Genomic DNA, 14,548 nt, shown 5'->3' with positions numbered 1-14,548 from the left:
TCCTTTTTAATTCTAAATTAAAAGAAGTTTGCAGGTTTGATACATTTTGAAGAATCTAACTGCTCGATAACATGAAAATATTTCTGGATGTTCTTTAAAAATTATTCCATCTGTGAGTCATGTTACTACAGATTACCGTTATTACGGATTTCGGAGACTCCGAGGTGCCGGAATTTAGTCCCGCAAGAGTTCTTTAATGTGCCAGTATACCTAGACACGAGGCTGACGTATGTGGGCATCTTCAAATATCACCTGACTGAGCCAGGATGGAACCTGCTAGGGATGGGCTGCGAACGGAGTCGCGAAGAGTCGAGACAGCTACCTCCGGAACCGACACTACTCCAATATCGACTCCACTAATGCACAAACGCCATGTAACAACTATTGCCGGAACTGCTGGGAATTGTAGTTCCACGATCCTCCCTTGGTAACTTGTACAATATACGTCAATACACGACGATCGGACATGTGACCCAGCAGCAACTATGAGATGTTTCAAAGTCTTCAGACGGAGCACTCAATTTTCAGGAACGACTGTTCGCTAGAAAAATGCCAGTAAGTTCCAGTGTTGGGAGTTTTGTATCTTAATGCGTTCCCTGGACAATTTCAATTATCTCCTGCATTTGGAAGTAGACATTGATAAGTCATTTCCATGCGCGATGGCTACTGAAGTTTCTTGTCATGTACGTAGAAATCTAATGCCTCAGTGTAGTCACAGTAAGAGTCAGGATTCATGCACAATACCTCAGCTTACCACAACCGTGCTTTGTATAACGAGTGAGTTTGCTCACCATGATCTTCACGCAACAGATGGCCAGCATAGCGTATACTAAGGTCTGAAGTTCTGATATTTGGGATTTCCTTCACAAAGTATGGGTCATTGAACGACAGTCCTGAATGCAGACCAGTGGTGATTAATTTTTGAATGCGTGGCTGAAGATCCTTCAGGCCTAGTGCTGCCAAAAGAAGTTTCACCTGCCATGGCGAATGTCTTTCCACCTCCGGTTTATATAAACAAAACTGAATTGAAAAACCTTCGCTATGGAAAGTACTCTCCTGTGTGTCATCTCCTTTGGTTACAGTAACTCCAGTTGCTCTAAAAGAACCTGCAATTAAATTAATGTCTGGTAGTACCATTTACAGTTCGTGTAAAAAGTATTCTGACAAACGCGACTATCGCGAGAAGGCGCCCTAAGGCGCGTGAAGACTTGCGATATAGCGGTTTAAGAATAGTATTTTCGGTTCACCGACATCTTTTTCATACATAACAATAAACATAGTAGTAATAAGGCCTGGTAAATCACAATAAGAAAGGAAAAGGCTTTTTGCGGCGACAAGTATTCGGACATTAGCATAACTGATTTAACGCAGGGAAGAGTCCTGATTTGTCCAAATATCATGAACTTAATACTTTGTTGCGTGGCCCTTGGTCTTTATTACAGCCCCAAGACTGTTCGGCATTTATCTGTCGAGGAATTTGGTTAACGATGTTGGTATTTTATCCCATTCTTCCTGTTGTGCTGTTATGGGGCTTGTTTTACTCTATCTTCCGGATTGCCTTTTCGAGAAAACTCCGTAGATTCTCGATGTGGTTTAAGTCTGGTGACAGGTGGCGTGTGTAGTCGTTTGGGCGTGTTATGTAGCACCCACAGCCGCGTGTTTAGCACCGTATGCTTCGGATTATTGTGTTGAAATACAAAATTGTCACGGATTCTTGACTGTTCTGCACTAGCCACCAGATTGTTCTTTAGAACGTCTATGTATTTCATATGGTCCATGATTCCGTCTATTACATGGAGTTTCCCGAACCCTGAGGTAATCATACAACCCCACACCACTACCGAGCCTCCTCCCGTGTTTCGCCGTAGCTTTTAGATTCTCCGGTCGTAGTTCCTTATTTGTCTTCAGCCATACCGTTTGGCATCCATCAGAACCAAAAATATTACATTTAATTTCGTCACTGAAAACCTTGTCCCAGAACCCAGGAGTCATTGCGATGTTCTTCGCAAACCGCAGTCGCTTCTTACGATTTGCTTCATTTCTCTATGCTTTTCTACGGGCTACACCATGAACGCCTTCTGAGCGACACATTACTCACTGTACTCACGGATATATTCACTCTTGCGTACGGCGGCTTTTATTGTAGGGGCACTGGTCTTGGGCCTCTTATCTGTCGCACGATGAACCGCCTGTCCTCGTCCGTGAGGGAGCGAGAGTGCCCACTTCGTGCCTCGTTTTCTACTATTTTCAGGTGCCCAAAAAGTTCAATGACATACACCGTCGATTGTGGCCTTCCAGTGAGTTACAATATCTGAGTGTTTTACAATGATTGTGCAGCAGAAACTTGCGCTTTGATTCCGCTGTCTCCCGTAATTTGCGACCCATGTTGACTCGTTACCGTTCGTCTACTGACATGTTCGTCTAGTACTGTAAGGCGGGCAGGTCGGTGGGAACCATTTGACCACTCGTGATCTACACGTAAACCCCCAGATGTCCAGGTGTCAGAATACTTTGTCGCACAAAAAGAGACTGATTTACCAGGCGTTGTTACCGTTATGTTTTTTGCTACGTATGAATAAATGCAGATATCAGAGGACAGAAAATGCAATTCTTAAACCGCTATATTCCCGTCTTTACGCATCTTAGGGCGCCTCCTCATGATAGCCGCGGTTGTCCGAATACTTTTTACACTAACTGTACGCCTAATGCCCAAGTATACACTTTATGCACAGACTTCGAGGTCCCGATTTCAGAAGTGACATTTCAAATATATGAATCCACAACACTAGTGGAGAGGCCTAGGAAATAACAGCACCTCCATCGAAATTTTTGAATATGCATTTCAAAGTGACAACCGATGATAAAACCTAGTAGACGCTAAATGAGAGGGAACCGTCGAGTTACAATGGTAGTTTAACCGAGTCAGCGCTAGTCAAATCAGCATGTCACTCACCAAAACCTGATTGTCACAGTTTTAATGGTAAAACGAACACTAAAGCCTAATCCTTTACGCCGAGTGAACAATGAATACTTTAGGAACAGCCTGAGCACGAGGGACCTCAACAGGGCTCCATTTTAATTTTTAAAAATTGATTTCAACTTTTTGAAGACACGTGTGAAATTAAATGTTTCAACACTGACCTTAGAGTCCGAAAACCGGGTTTGTATTAAAATTAGTGTGCTGATACGACTATGCAATTAATAATAATAATAATAATAATAATAATAATAATAATAATAATAATAATAATAATAAGTGAACACGACCATAGGAACCAAAAAAAAACTGCGCACTGCAGCTTTACATGCATCACAAATTCACTGCCGACCTCTTGAAAATGAAGTCTTCAGCAAGAGCATTGAAGGTGATAAATTGCTGACGCTAAGCTTTGAATGTGAAACCAATATCAACGCAGCTGAGGAAAGTTTGCCCCAGAGCGACAGGATCCGCACCTATCCCTACCACACCCAGCTAGCCACAACCAAGTATAAATCCCATTATGCCCCAAAAATCAGGATCGCGGAGCAAGCCCGGTGAACAGTAGCCGGGCCCCTGTTCCCCCGACACCCAGAAGCTACGAAACACGCAGTAACACTGCTTCCAAGAATTTAACCCAGGTATCCCCTCCCCCAACCACTGACCATCGAAATTCTAATAAAACCCCGTCACCAGTGCCAAAATGTAATTCCAGAATCCAGGACCATAATTTCGAACATCCATATACATATATCCGAAATAACTTCATTCCCAGTCTCACCAAAATTTAAAGTATTTATAATCCCCCTCAGTGTCGGAGGACCAGTACCGCTAAACAGGTACACCATCCTCGGTGCCATTCAAGATCTTGTTCAAACGCACGTTGCTCTAATAGAAGAAACTCATAATAACCTACTGCTAATAACTGCACTCAACGACCGCCGCTCTGAAGATATTGCTGACCGCTTATCGGCACTTGACATCCCAGCACCAGTAACCTTCCATCCAACGGACACATACCCAGTCCACAAGCCAGGAGACTTCATTGAAGTGGGAGAAGACGACTCGGAATACACAGATATAGAAGAAGCAACGGAGGAAGGTCCCACGTGCAGCGAATTCGGCACCCGAACCACATCTCAAACAACTGAACAAGAAATCCAAACAGATCTGTCTCCAAGCAATACCCCAAACTTCTGAAAAAGAAATCCAAACTGATCAACCAATTGAACCCACAGAACTACCAGGTAATCCTCTTGACCCTACGACATCTCTACCACCTCCGTCACCCAGGAATCGAACCCGCACCTCACTAAAGAAACCTCAACCACACTCACTACTCATGTGCTTCAACTGTTTACAGCTGAACCATTCAGCTGCAAGCTGCAAAAATCAAACCCGTTGTAACCGCTGTGGTGACCACCACCATCACTCAAAATGCCCAGTTCCCCGACACCAGCCAAAATGTGCAAACTGCAGTGGCAAGCACGCCGCCCCTTACCTAGGTTGCCCTTTCCTCAAAAAGGCTATTAAAGCCCACCACATAGCCAGAAAACATCTCCGAGAATCAATCAACAAACCCCTCTACCGAAGACTCAAACCAAGGCCACCAACACATCTCAAACATACCCCCACTCCTGGATCTTAACAAACCCTTATCCTGTAAACAACCAAAGTCGCACATCGCAACCCAACCTTAACACGCAACTTCTCAGAAATCTCCTACTAACCAATTTCACATAAACCAAGTATCCTCCCCCCCCCCACCCAGCAATACTGCATGCTCCAACACCCCAAGTCGCATCCCACACCACGTTACGAGCACCTCTCTAAATAATGCCAACCTCCTTACCGAAGTCTCAAATCAAAGCCACCACCACATTTTAATTGAACCATTTCGCCTCTCCTATCCTTCGAATACTGGAATTTTACCAAGAAAAACGAAAGTCTACGCCCTAAGGGCCACATGTCAAATTGAGATAAAGGACCAAGTAGGTCGGGGATCTCAGACAAATCTACAGCTGCCGCTCTTCGCTGCGAATCTCTTTAATACTACGTCGTTTCCAAGTAAAGGTCAACAACATTAAAAGAATAGACCCTGCGGTCCAGCATTCAGTTCCTAAAATCTGAAGTAGGAGCCTCGTTCATTACATTAAATCACAGCTAAGGAAATCTGTACTTCCAAAGAAAGGATTCATAGAGTTGCACCAAATTTAGATTTAATGACAGGAATTCCTGTTGTCTTTTAAGAGTTCTTCACAGCAACTCTACGGAAAATTGAAATGAAATTAATATGGCTAGCATTACTATTGTACGCCACAGTCTACGTTTAAGGGGACTGACTAGACAATATTTGTAAACACGTGATTGAAATTGTATACAATTTGAATGCGATTTTCAAGGAACCACGAATTTTATCTTTAATGTCTCGTGCGAGATAACTTCGGAACATAAATACTAAGTTCATACAGACACTAACAAAGAAAATTAATAATAATAATAATATTATTATTTGCTTTACGTCCCACTAACTACTTTTTAAGGTCTTCGGAGACGCCGAGGTGCCGGAATTTAGTCCCACAGGGGTTCTTTTTCGTGCCAGTAAATCTACCGACACGGGGCTGTCGTATTTGAGCACCTTCAAATACCACCGGACTGAGCCAGGATCGAACCTGGCAAGTTGGGGTTAGAAGGCCAGCGCCTTAACCGTCTGAGCCACTCAGCCCGGCACAAAGAAAATTAACAACCCGTATTAAACAGTCCTGTGTCAATGTGAAGTTCAGGTAAATTTCATTTATATTGCAGACTACTTAATCTGTTCAGCTACAGAATATTTGTATGAACTGAATGTCTATACTTCCATCATTCAAGCAGGAAATAACAGATAGCATATACATTACACAATTTAAGTTTCTCATCTGGAAAACAATTTGTAATCAAAATCAACTTCCTAATCCTTTGCTATCAGATAAATTATGAGCCACTCATCACTTTAGGAAGATCTCGGTACCACGTGATTTAGCACAGGTACCTGCAGCCGTTACTATTTTTTTATTCATGAAGTAAGGGCTTTAAGTGCGAGACAACCCGAGTCCTTTTTGAATTAGAGACCAGCAAGTTTGAATAGCATAATATACGACTAAATAGGACTGTACGAGGAAGTATCCAAAATTTGGTACAAAGCAAGACCATAAGCAATACATTTTTACCACCACAACGTGGATCAAATCCTTGCTAATGCATGTTGGATATTTGATGTGAAGTGTCCACGTAACTGATTCCGCGTAACATACAATGTCCCACAGATATGTTCTTCGTCCGGGTTGAAAAGAGGATTCTATGAACAGATTTGACATATCGAATTTAATATTTATCAAGGAGACTGGATCCTTGGCAGAATAGTCAGGGTAGTAGTCTTCGGTTTAAAGGGTACCACGTTCAATTTCCTGCCGGGCTAGGGATACCAACTGCGTATGATGCATTCCTCGGCCTTCGAAACTGAGCGAGTGTGTTCGTCTTAACACACACGTCATCTGCCGTACGCAACGCCAACCTCCACTACAGAAACTGGTAATAGTAAATACATCCTCCACATAGGCTATGCGTCAAAAGGGCATCCGGTCGTAAAACTTACCCAAATTTACATTAAGGCCAGGAAGAATATTGTCTATCAAGGCGGCCGATGTACCCCTACTCGATAGACTATTTTAGCTGCCTGGGCTTTTGCCATTTCTTTTAACCTCAACCTGTGGCGATGGTATTTGAGATTCCTGCCAGCCTTCGGCTGATGACCTAACAACGGAATGGCTCATCCGAGTTAATCATCTCCCCAGGCAACTAAAAATCGTCCATCGCGCAGGCGTACACAGTTCATAAAGAATACTGTAACGGAAGTATTAGAAAATGACAATCTGTATATAACGCATATTGGACGATGACAGTCTTATCCGGATGAAGAACTTGGTCATGTCAACAATGTTTCCACAATAACCAAAGGGTTGCGACTCCATACATGTCAATACCCGAACCCTTCGCTCAAATTTCGGTAAGGGAAAATTTCCAGATAGAAGCCTATCTGGAAGCCTTCCTACAGTGCTTTAAGGAAGGAAAAAACCTTCTGGAGAGACCTAGTAATCTACAAGTTTAACGCGGATGTGTATCTGCAGATCTGACAAATTAGGACGGCTTAAGACTTCACAAATTGGATGCTGATTATGGTTGTTTAAAGGGGCCTAACATCTAGGTCATCGGCCCCTAATTCACAAATTGGATCCAGGTGCCCGAAGTCTTGCTCGTCTATTACCACGAACCAATATCGCGAGATTTTCCAAAACTCATACATTACCCTGGGTGCATCCAACATACACAGTAGGCTACTCCAAAGAATCCAGAAAAGATGCAGTTATCGATATTGCACCCATAAGCGAAAAGGGCACAATATACGTAGTTGAAACAAACATTGACATTTCCATTTCGAATATAGGGGGCCCCGAGATCTATGGCATACATAGAAATACCTCTAACAGCCGCCCGACTGTCGTATGTACTGAACAAGACCCCTCACTAACCTTCCAAGAACTCAATAGAGTAAAAGGACTTTCACATTCGGAAAATCTAAACTCCAGCCATTCAGATCACTCGTGGAAGCGTGAAGATTGAGTATATATATATCAGAACCTCGTTTATCCGAAATAAAGGGGGCGGAGCCACTTCGGTTGACTCTTTTCGGATGACACATGGTAAATATTTTCGGAAGTTAAATGTCGAAATGAAAATGCATGAACTCTGCTAAGCAAAAGTGCATACTGTATATAAACATTAAAATGTTTACATAATGTCACTCATTGTATAAAATCAGTTATTTTCTTCTGAATTTTCTTTGTGCAGCGCTGTCGTGCATCTATGTCACGCCACCGCTGAATCAACCATACATCAGCTGGTGTAGATTCATTGTTTTGTTCAACAAAGCGCAAAGCAATCTGAAATAATAAAAATTTTGTAATGGTGTAAGAAAATCATTGGAACTTTAGTATAATACCGCAATGGCAGTGGAACGACCTTGGGTGAAAATCTGAATGGAGAAGGCTCGCTGGACAGAACCTGCAGTGTAGTCCGAGCAGTAAACAAGATGAAGTGAAATGGCGTATGGCTTTCTAGTGCCGGGAGTGTCCGAGGACAAGTTCTCCCGTAGGCGACCTGCGCGTCGTGATGAGGTTGAAATGGAGACAACACATACACCCTGTGTCAGCGAAATTAACCAATTATGATTAAAATTCCCGACTGCCGGGAATCTAACCCGGCACCCCTGTGACCAAAGGCCAGTACGCCAGCCGAAGAGTAAACAAGGTGAAACTCCCGCAACTGAAGCGACGTTAACCACACTACATAATCTTCATGACGAATATTATTATTATTATTATTATTATTATTATTATTATTATTATTATTATTATTATTATTATTATTATTATTAATAATAATAATAATAATAATAATAATAATAAACACCTGCTTGATCAAGAAAAATTCATCATGCGATGAAGTAGATGGTAAGAACGTTTTATGCTACACGTGTATTCTGGTTTAAGTCACGATATAAAAATAGGGTTTGCGCCTAGTAGCTCTCAGCACATATGGCAAGAGAATTACTAATATCGACGGCTAAAAACGAGAGGGTAAAAACAAAATAAAATACAATTTTTGCAGAGCATTTCGGTTTTAAGCCGGGTTTTGGTTAATCGAAGTTTCGTTAAACGGAGTTCTGCTCTATATGTTATATTGAGATAATGTACTGTTACCAGTTTCTGTAACAAATTTGCAGAATTCCTCTACGCAGTCTACCGTATGCAGTTGATAGCCAAGTGCGAAAGCGACTGTCATGTGTAAGTCGAATATTTATGAACGTCCCAAATTAAACGAAAGTGCAGTTTTTCGCACGCACAGAAGCGTGATTGGCCTATAATCTATTTTTAAAACTGACCATGCAGGGGGTAAATAATTTCTCACTACTCCACGCCTTTGAGAACCCTCCCACAAAGGTTCTTTGGGGCTGGTCTGACATTCAAATGGGTACCGCGCCAAAGCCATAACGGGCCAATAATTGCCACTTAAATAGAAAAGATGGAAAATGAACTTTAAATACTTTTTACAGTTTTAGATTTTGCAGCTTCCGGATGTAGGCTACTTACGATGCATTTCCAATTGAAGGGAAAAGCAGTATTTCAGCAGGACGATTCGCTCAATGTTTACAATGGCAATGCTGAAAAGCTTACTGCCGACGTAAGATACGCCACAGTACGTGGCGGGAAGCGCAAGATTAATTGATAACAAAGCAAAGTTACAAATTTAAATTTGCCCAGTTCAGTCTGTGGTAGGATTCAGTGCACCGCACCGGGTCTCCAGGTGTGTTCTACATGAAATGTGTTTCATTAGTTTTTCTGCCCGTTTTAATCTCATCCTTGGGCTTTGACGATATGAACGTGATGGGTACGAGTATTAGCAACACCGTACCTTATGTTTTGCTAAGGAGGAAGACGCTCGAGTTATTTTTTAGTGGTTTAACGTCGCACTCGCACACTGAAGACAAGGATGGTACAAGTGTGGTCTAGGACTGAGAAGTTAGCGGCCGTGGCCGTAAGGTGCAGCCCCAACATTTACTTGATGTGAAAATCGGAAACTACGGAAAACAATCTTCAGGGCTGCCGACGGTTTGATTCGAATCCACCATCTCCTGAAGGCAAGCTCACAGCTATGCGACCGTAACCACACGGCCAAATCCTTTTCAGTTTCGACTTAATGTATCTTATTCGTTATATTCTTTATGCAGCCAGTCCCTGTCATTGGCGGTTTGAAAGTCATTGAATCAGTTGGCAGGCGTACTATGTAACGACGTCTGGATCGGCGAGGAAACCAACAGGAAACTAACTCATTTCCCTGGCACGCCTCTTCAGTTGACATCCAGACCATCTGACACCTAACGAAGCTACCGACTATCCAACCATTCTTCGGCCAGAGGACTACAGTATGCCACTTTCCTATTCATACACAACCCATTTCCTTATGTAGCGTTCCATGTACCTGTAGTTATAGTTTTGTCGTGAATGTAAGAAGACTTAACCACTCAATGCACAAATAATTTGTGTTTACACAAATTAAAACTGCATACACCCCAAAACTTCAAGTCACTTATACACTAGTATAGATGGAGTCATCCGACAGCACTGAACACGGCATAGGCCTACGTAAGTAGGTATGGTGCGAGGAGAGGTGTTGCTGGTGGTGTTCGTCTTACACCTGTGAGAGTGCTGGTTAGAAATGGGCAGGGGTAAAGAGCTTGACTAGCACTTACAGGATACTCCCTGCAAAAAATAGGACTCGCGGTGAAGGAAAATCATGCCACTGTTCAATATGTTGTAAATAAGTTCAAGTATGAAGGGTCAGTGAACAATGTGCCAAGAAAACCCAAACAAAAGAAACTAAGTCCACAGACAGACTTATTGTGAGGCGAGTGATACCCGACCCTCTCATAGTGCTCCAAAACTGGAGCAGAGCTGGAAGCTGCTACTGGGAAGAAAATTTGTACTTAGACGGTCCGGCGAGTTATACATGCCCATGTACCAAGGAAGAACCATGCTGTAAGACTGCTCTTTGTGAAAGAACACTAAAGCAAGGGCCAGGAGTTCTGACAATGTAATCTGGTCCGATGAAACTAAAATCGACCTGTTTGGTTCCGATGGTGCCTGCAGGGTGTGGAGAATTACCAATACGGACAACGATGTGACCAATACAATTCCCACAGTGAAACACGCAGATGGATCTTATGATGTGGGGGTGTATGTCGGCACAAGGTGAAGGAATATTCAATTTATTGATGGAACGGTGGGCAAAGTAGTGTACAATAATATGTTGAACAATGTTAAACGAAGTGCTGAAAATTGAGAATGCTACCGACCAACATGACTCAACAGGATAACGACCCCAAACATACCGCTGCTCTGAAGGAGTTAATTTGGAACATTCCAGAACAATTAAAAACACTTCACCAGTCTGCTGATTTAAATCCTATTGAACGTTTATGGGCGTTTTGAAGTCTGGGGTTCACAACAGAAAAGTATCATCCAAAGATTTAGAACGAGTGGTGACCCAAGAATGGTACAGTGTCAATGAAACACGTGAGGCTAGTAAATTCCGTGCAGCGTAGGTGTCAAGCTGTCAAAGCCAAGGGTTACTCCACACAGTACCAGGATTGGTGCAAATTGTTCATTTTATTCATATGTTTAGTTTAAGAACTGGCATCTGTATGAATAATAATGACGTAGGAAAAGGTCATGTTTTGCAATATTCTCAAGTAATTTGTACTATATGTTTTAAATATTTTCGTATGGCATTATAGAGAAATCTACCAGAAATAAATTTCATAAAAGACAATTACTATAACATCCATTTGAATGACCAAAATATACTGCTCTTTTCACAATATGAAAATGTATGAATCAGAAAGTGACATACTGTATATTCACAGTTAAATGCCATGGAGAACTGTTCTTAATTGAGGGTATATAGGTGGGAGGGGGGGGGCGATATTGTCGATGGATGCGTTTGGAATTCAAGGGCTAAAGGGTATTTACTACGTGAACCATGTCTTCACTCTTTGAACGTCCCGAATGTAACATCTTTATATTCATCTGCACTCCAACCACCGAAAGTGGAAGACTGATTAGGCTGTAAGTCACCAGTAATTGTTAGCGACAATACATGCCATGATTCCAATAAATTCCTACTTTGAGATTTCGTGATGTAGCTTCTAAAGTGTTTACGACTCCGGTGCTCTGGTACAAAAATTGCGACGATTATCAGGACAATTTTTCCTATATCAACAAATCAGTAACATTAAAGTTATGAAGTCATTAACGTTTGCAAATTGAAATTGATCCTGAACACTTTAAATTACATCAACCAAGTTGGCAGGAAAAAGACTCGCTACGTGCACAGCACATCGCACCTCAACGAACCGGGGCAGAATCTCAGTTAAATTCAGCATTTCATGAACAGGAAATCACACCTGCATAAAGTATTAAACCGCTTTGTAGATAAGGTTGTATACACCTCCGAATGCTGCGTGTTTTAATCTTTCAAGTTTATCAAAATCGTAAACTAAAGAAAGTTTCAAACCTGCATTAGGCTATAGGCCTACACTACATGCCACGGCGACGATGAAATTAACGGTACAAGCCGGAGGATATTCAGATACTTTGAATTTACTCCATATACTCAAATATATACAACAATCTACTAAAACATTCACCAACAAACTCTCATAAGGACGTTTGCTAGTGGTTTGTCTCTAAACATTGGAGGTTTTAGGCAACGCAAGAAAGTGGAATGTGGTAGGATTTGGAAAAAGCAGCCGTGGCCTTAAGATACAGACCCAGCATTTGCCTGGTGTGAAAATGGGAAACCACGGAAAACCATATTCAAGGCTGCCGACAGTGGGGTTCGAACCCACTGTCTCGATTACTGGATACTGGCCGCACTTAAGCGACTGCAGCTATCAAGCTCTGTGACCGAAGTTAACTCTTTCGGCATTAAACAAAACTAAGCACAGGCTTTTTCTTATCTCCGACATTCAAAATTCAATTGTACACAAAACTAACGAATCGTGTCACGGATTTGTAACTTGAACTGATACCAGACTTCAGTGGGTCCCTGCTACACCAGAACATTAATGGTTCGCAGCTAAGGCAGTTCTAATACGACGCGAAAGCTAAGAAAGGGAGCAGAAGGTAACTTGCGTAACAATTGCCAGTGGGATTTAATTTTATTTCTCCTTAAACAGGACTTTAGAAAATTAAGTTTATATATTACCCTGTTTAAAAGAAACTATAAATTGCTTTTAATCACCAATGGGCAGAATTCTACACTACGAGAAGGGATACACCGAAGCTCAATCGCATCATCGAGAAAACGCCCAGTGATCACGGGGACAGCAACCGAACATTGCCTGTGGGAAGAACAATTTAACGAAAAGCCAACCTTTCGTTCTGAAGGAGTAGGGCCTATTGAAGGCAATGCTAATATGGTTCAATGTTTCGAAAATTATCAACAAAATTTCCACATAATTGAGGGGTAAAACTGTCTCAGATCCTCTTCGAAATAGGGGGACTGTGAAGGTGCACAGTTAATTTATAGAGGCTTGCAGACAACGCTGAAAGGAAATAACGCATGTATCAAAACTGAGGCGTTGTTCGTATCTCAAGGAATCTTAGAAGAGTAAGAAGATTTAATCATGTTTCCCCTACGTTTAGTAGACAACACTGTGCTCGTTAGAAATTTAAAACTGCAGGTTCTGTTACAATCGTGGCTTAATTCTATGTTGAGTAAACTAGGAGTCAAAATGGATGTGGGATTTCCATCAAAACAGTCCTACAACTAGCTACGAAGAAAAGTGCACTCAACGATTTCCATACACATTAATGCTACACATTTTGACGATAACTCATTTGTCGTACGTGAATCTTACTTTTAAAGCAAGACATCGACGATGTGCAGAAGAAACCTTGAGAAAACAGCCTGCGACAGAATGCCGCTACTCTAGCTGCCCCATTAGCTTCCAAGACACCACAGTGGTGAAGTCTACAAAAGAAAAGTTTGCTTCGAAAAGTTGAATAACACTAAGATTCAAGTACCTTAACAAAGAAAAGTTTTACTTTCAGCGGAAGTACACGCCAGCTCGACGCTCAAGTAGTCACCGAGTAGTTAAGGGAACACGCCCTAGTTTGACAAGTCAGCATTAGATGCCAAACTTCCTTAAACACATCGTCCACTGGCAAAATCTTGATATAACTTCGCCTGACGTACAAAATCCTTAGTATAATCTTGCGAGCAGAAATGCAGAGGATAATTCTCTGAATTTGAGTACCTATGTGTATTATTAGAGCAAAAGAAACTATCACCACTAAAATTTAATCACATCGGTTTTAACATTCTACAGAAAAGTTCTTTTCACCTGTTCAAGTCGCAGCGTTCGTATTTAACTACATTCCTCTTTTTGAATGGAATAAGTTCAGACTTAGAAATACGCACATGAAATAAAAACGAAGTAAATGTTAATGAAACTCGTACACGCCTAAAAGGCATCAGTATATTGCAATACGCACATAAACCTTAACTTTATCAAATCTTAATCTACCAAAACGTGTTTATTTACCTGTCAGCAGGCTGATCAGACACCAAAGCACGCCAGAAGTGGCCCTCATTGTGTTATTTCTCTTTTCCACGGCTACAGGTTTGATGAACCGACGGACGAGGGCGAAAACTATAGACCGACTTCAACCACGAGTTATCAGGGAAGAACTACTCAACGCGCCCCGACCGCTTGCATCCACCCAGTTGCCCTTCTTCTCCTCCAGACCTCCCACCATTTACTACACACATCGCCACGCCCCGACAACGGGTTATTCAACCAATAGCATTGCAGTAAGCTGTCTCCACAGGACAACAAGACAGAACATAGATGCCACTTTTCTGGATTTTAGACTAAACGTGAAGATATGTCGGCAGGGGAGAAGAGTC

General features: G+C 41.9%; 1 protein-coding gene across 2 annotated transcripts in view; it reads right to left on the bottom strand.

Annotated features, from left to right (window-relative positions):
* LOC136863739 (uncharacterized) overlaps nucleotides 1-14,313 on the bottom strand; it is a 357,445-nt gene extending 343,132 nt beyond the window's left edge. For both annotated transcript variants that reach the window (XM_068226336.1, XM_068226337.1), the window contains exon 1: nucleotides 14,184-14,313. In XM_068226336.1, the coding sequence (XP_068082437.1) occupies nucleotides 14,184-14,232 (49 nt within the window). In that variant the 5' untranslated portion in view covers nucleotides 14,233-14,313. The remainder of the gene's footprint in view (nucleotides 1-14,183) is intronic.
* Nucleotides 14,314-14,548: the final 235 nt, after the last annotated feature.

This window comes from Anabrus simplex, chromosome 2, assembly GCF_040414725.1.
Source record: "Anabrus simplex isolate iqAnaSimp1 chromosome 2, ASM4041472v1, whole genome shotgun sequence".
Classification (NCBI taxonomy): Eukaryota; Metazoa; Arthropoda; class Insecta; order Orthoptera; family Tettigoniidae; genus Anabrus; species Anabrus simplex.
Note: the sequence above shows the minus strand (reverse complement) of the source record. Positions and strands in the feature narration are given on the sequence as shown.